Source organism: Sinocyclocheilus grahami, unplaced genomic scaffold (assembly GCF_001515645.1).
Source record: "Sinocyclocheilus grahami isolate Dianchi unplaced genomic scaffold, SAMN03320097.WGS_v1.1 scaffold613.1, whole genome shotgun sequence".
In the NCBI taxonomy this organism is placed as follows: domain Eukaryota; kingdom Metazoa; phylum Chordata; class Actinopteri; order Cypriniformes; family Cyprinidae; genus Sinocyclocheilus; species Sinocyclocheilus grahami.
In genome coordinates, this window is record NW_015505792.1 from 424,101 (window position 1) to 429,012 (window position 4,912).

General features: G+C 39.0%; 2 protein-coding genes across 5 annotated transcripts in view; both read left to right on the plus strand.

Annotated features, from left to right (window-relative positions):
• LOC107557648 (platelet-activating factor acetylhydrolase IB subunit beta) overlaps positions 1–783 on the plus strand; it is a 2,827-nt gene extending 2,044 nt beyond the window's left edge. Inside the window, exon 5 of the mRNA XM_016241127.1 lies at positions 160–783. Within this exon, the coding sequence (XP_016096613.1) occupies positions 160–423 (264 nt within the window). The 3' untranslated portion in view covers positions 424–783. The remainder of the gene's footprint in view (positions 1–159) is intronic.
• A 3,528-nt stretch (positions 784–4,311) lies between these two features.
• sidt2 (SID1 transmembrane family, member 2) overlaps positions 4,312–4,912 on the plus strand; it is a 32,074-nt gene continuing 31,473 nt past the window's right edge. For 2 of the 4 annotated variants that reach the window (XM_016241131.1, XM_016241135.1), the window contains exon 1: positions 4,443–4,740. The gene's annotated coding sequence lies outside the window, so the exon portion shown is untranslated. Of the gene's footprint in view, positions 4,372–4,441; positions 4,741–4,912 lie in introns of those variants that run through there. The other 2 variants (XM_016241132.1, XM_016241134.1) reach the window with 2 other exon arrangements.

A 4,912-nucleotide genomic window follows, 5' to 3' on the forward strand; every position in this document is an offset into this window, starting at 1 on the left:
CTCTCTCTCTCTCTCACACACACACACACACACACACACTCTCTCTCTCTCTCTCACACACACACACACTCTCTCTCTCTCTCTCACACACACACACACTCTCTCTCTCTCTCTCACACACACACACACACACTCAGAGTCTCTGTGTGTCATTCTCAGGGTCTTCTTCCTCGTGGAGAGCATCAGAACCCGATGCGTGAGAAGAATGCGGCGGTGAATGAGTTATTGCGCTCGTCTGTACTGCGGCTCGGCCAAGCTCAGTTTCTGGACGTCAGCGCTGAGTTCGTCCAATCAGACGGAAGTATCTCAAAACATGACATGTTTGACTTCCTGCATCTGACAGCGGCTGGATATCAAACCCTCAGCAAACCTCTCCACGACCTTCTGCTGCAGACACTGGAGGAAACCACAGCTGCTAAATAGACTTCTGTCAGCGCACCGCACACATACACAGTCTTATATGTACAGAGTTTGTGTTCATACAGCTTCTCCACAAAATCAAGCGTCGTTTGAGTCATGATTGTTGATTTGTTTGATCATGATTGGCATGATTGTTTTACACATAATGTTGCCAAAGCACCCATACAGATATGTTCTCTTCCTCCAAATGTTCTTACTGTAACCCGTGTAAACATACACATATCATTGTCTGTTAAAAACTCTCTATCATAATAAAATATTAAATAAAAGCTTTTAAATGTGTGAACTGTATAGGCAGTTATGAAATCACTGCTTTTATCGATGAATTGTATATTTAGTGTAGTGCCGTCAAATGATTAATCGCATCCAAAATAAAAGTTTTTGTTTACAAAATATGTGTACTGTGTATATTTATTATGTATATAAAACTACACACATGCATGTATATATTTAAGAAAAATATGTTATGTTTATATATCTATATACAATATAAATGTTATGAATATAAATATATACATGTAAATATTTTTTGAAAATATAAACTAAATGTGTGTATTTACAAATACATAATAAATAAACAGTACACACATATAAACAAAAACCTTGATTTTGGACGCGATTAATCGCTTGACAACAATAGTACTGTAACATACACATATCATCATAAAATATTAAATATAAGGTTTTAAATGTGAGAACTGTATTGGCGGTTAGTGTCACATTCACATGAAATCAATGCTTTTATCGATGAATTTAGTGTAAACACGTGCATTAATGCGCTTCAGTTTCAGCTCAGCCGTAAACAAACAACGTCAAAGCCACCTGTCACGTGTCAATCTGTGCTGTGATTGGCTGTTCAGCAGTGTAGCTCCGCCCTCACGTAATCCAACGCGACTGCGTCATATTTAACTAAATGAAAAATGTTGTTTGCTGAATAAATGTTGAATTATGAGCTCTATGTATGGCGTTCTTTGTGTAAATCAGTGAATGCTGTCCGCGCGTGTTTACGCGGTGTATAGGCTTAGATCTCCGCCACAATTCTGCGTATGAAAAATCATATTTAGAGCGCACAAAAGTGCATTTTGCACACGCGCGATCTGAGTTTTGTGGAGAAAATATTAGTTTCGCAAAGAAACAAGTATTTCGAGCGCACGAAAATCAATTTTGCAATTAAAATAAGTTTTTGGATGTGTGCTGACCTTCTGTTTTGCGCGTGCAGTGTTTCACTAGCGATGCCCTCAGTGCTAAACACCAACAAGTAATAAGAAAATCTGCTTAATAATTATGCACACTTGAATATGAGACATTTTTCACTTCCAGCCTTCATGAATAATTATATGTTAATTAGAACTGATTAAATACAAGATTAATAGTAGTTATTAAGATTGACGTCGTTTGGAATTGGTCAAATGTGCTTGGAAAAAAATATGATCAGAATATCAACTTGCATAATAATTATGCATGCACTGTATTTGTCCTCTTCTGCTGTGGAGGTAATGCAAGAAATGCTGTGATTGGTTGTCAAGGCAGCCAATCAGAATTTAGCAGCCTGGTCTCTGATTGGCTGGAATTATGGCATATTGTAACACTGGGTTGTGTTGAGCACTTGTTGGTGTTTAGCACTGAGGGCATCGCTAGTGAAACACTGCACGCGCAAAACAGAAGGTCAGCACACATCCAAAAACTTATTTTAATTGCAAAATTGATTTTCGTGCGCTCGAAATACTTGTTTCTTTGCGAAACTAATATTTTCTCCACAAAACTCAGATCGCGCGTGTGCAAAATGCACTTTTGTGCGCTCTAAATATGATTTTTCATGCGCAGAATTGTGGCGGAGATCTAAGCCTATACACTGCGTAAACACGCGCGGACATCATTCACTGATTTACACAAAGAACGCCATACATAGAGCTCATAATTCAACACACTCTCTCTCTCTCTCTCACACACACACACACTCTCTCTCTCTCTCTCACACACACACACACACACTCAGAGTCTCTGTGTGTCATTCTCAGGGTCTTCTTCCTCGTGGAGAGCATCAGAACCCGATGCGTGAGAAGAATGCGGCGGTGAATGAGTTATTGCGCTCGTCTGTACCGCGGCTCGGCCAAGCTCAGTTTCTGGACGTCAGCGCTGAGTTCGTCCAATCAGACGGAAGTATCTCAAAACATGACATGTTTGACTTCCTGCATCTGACAGCGGCTGGATATCAAACCCTCAGCAAACCTCTCCACGACCTTCTGCTGCAGACACTGGAGGAAACCACAGCTGCTAAATAGACTTCTGTCAGCGCACCGCACACATACACAGTCTTATATGTACAGAGTTTGTGTTCATACAGCTTCTCCACAAAATCAAGCGTCGTTTGAGTCATGATTGTTGATTTGTTTGATCATGATTGGCATGATTGTTTTACACATAATGTTGCCAAAGCACCCATACAGATATGTTCTCTTCCTCCAAATGTTCTTACTGTAACCCGTGTAAACATACACATATCATTGTCTGTTAAAAACTCTCTATCATAATAAAATATTAAATAAAAGCTTTTAAATGTGTGAACTGTATAGGCAGTTATGAAATCACTGCTTTTATCGATGAATTGTATATTTAGTGTAGTGCCGTCAAATGATTAATCGCATCCAAAATAAAAGTTTTTGTTTACAAAATATGTGTACTGTGTATATTTATTATGTATATAAAACTACACACATGCATGTATATATTTAAGAAAAATATGTTATGTTTATATATCTATATACAATATAAATGTTATGAATATAAATATATACATGTAAATATTTTTTGAAAATATAAACTAAATGTGTGTATTTACAAATACATAATAAATAAACAGTACACACATATAAACAAAAACCTTGATTTTGGACGCGATTAATCGCTTGACAACAATAGTACTGTAACATACACATATCATCATAAAATATTAAATATAAGGTTTTAAATGTGAGAACTGTATTGGCGGTTAGTGTCACATTCACATGAAATCAATGCTTTTATCGATGAATTTAGTGTAAACACGTGCATTAATGCGCTTCAGTTTCAGCTCAGCCGTAAACAAACAACGTCAAAGCCACCTGTCACGTGTCAATCTGTGCTGTGATTGGCTGTTCAGCAGTGTAGCTCCGCCCTCACGTAATCCAACGCGACTGCGTCATATTTAACTAAATGAAAAATGTTGTTTGCTGAATAAATGTTGAATTATGAGCTCTATGTATGGCGTTCTTTGTGTAAATCAGTGAATGCTGTCCGCGCGTGTTTACGCGGTGTATAGGCTTAGATCTCCGCCACAATTCTGCGTATGAAAAATCATATTTAGAGCGCACAAAAGTGCATTTTGCACACGCGCGATCTGAGTTTTGTGGAGAAAATATTAGTTTCGCAAAGAAACAAGTATTTCGAGCGCACGAAAATCAATTTTGCAATTAAAATAAGTTTTTGGATGTGTGCTGACCTTCTGTTTCACTGCAGTGTTTCACTAGCGTGCTCACCTGATGCCCTCAGTGCTGCTAAACACCAGCGTAAAAGAAAATCTGCTTAATAATTATGCACACTTGAATATGAGACATTTTTCACTTCCAGCCTTCATGAATAATTATATGTTAATTAGAACTGATTAAATACAAGATTAATAGTAGTTATTAAGATTGACGTCGTTTGGAATTGGTCAAATGTGCTTGGAAAAAAATATGATCAGAATATCAACTTGCATAATAATTATGCATGCACTGTATTTGTCCTCTTCTGCTGTGGAGGTAATGCAAGAAATGCTGTGATTGGTTGTCAAGGCAGCCAATCAGAATTTAGCAGCCTGGTCTCTGATTGGCTGGAATTATGGCATATTGTAACACTGGGTTGTGTTGAGCACTTGTTGGTGTTTAGCACTGAGGGCATCGCTAGTGAAACACTGCACGCGCAAAACAGAAGGTCAGCACACATCCAAAAACTTATTTTAAATGCAAAATTGATTTCCGTGCGCTAGAAATACTTTCTTCTTTGCGAGACAAACATTTTCTTCACAAAACTCAGTTCGTGTGCGTTCAAAACGCACTTTTGCGCGCTCAAAATACCTTTCGCGTGCAGAATTGTGGCGGAGATGTAATCCCATAAACGTGACGCGTGCGCGATGACGTCACGCGAGAGCGAGCGGACCGGAACCGACACGGACGAACCGGATCGCGTTTCCATCCGTTTAACGGCGGACTGTGTTCTAGTGAGCGCTGCTGCGTGTTAGAATGTGTTTGTACCGGATCCCGCGCATTAACGGCAGATAAAACGAGCTTAAGGCGAGACACGGTCAGTCTAACGATCACCGACAGAACCAGTGTGTTTATATGCTGATTACTCTGTATACACTGACATATGTGTGTAGTTATGACATTATGATCTATATATGTGTGTGTGTGTGTGTGTGTGTGTGTGTGTGTGTGTGTGTGTGTGTGTGTGTGTGTGTGTGTGTGTGTGGGTG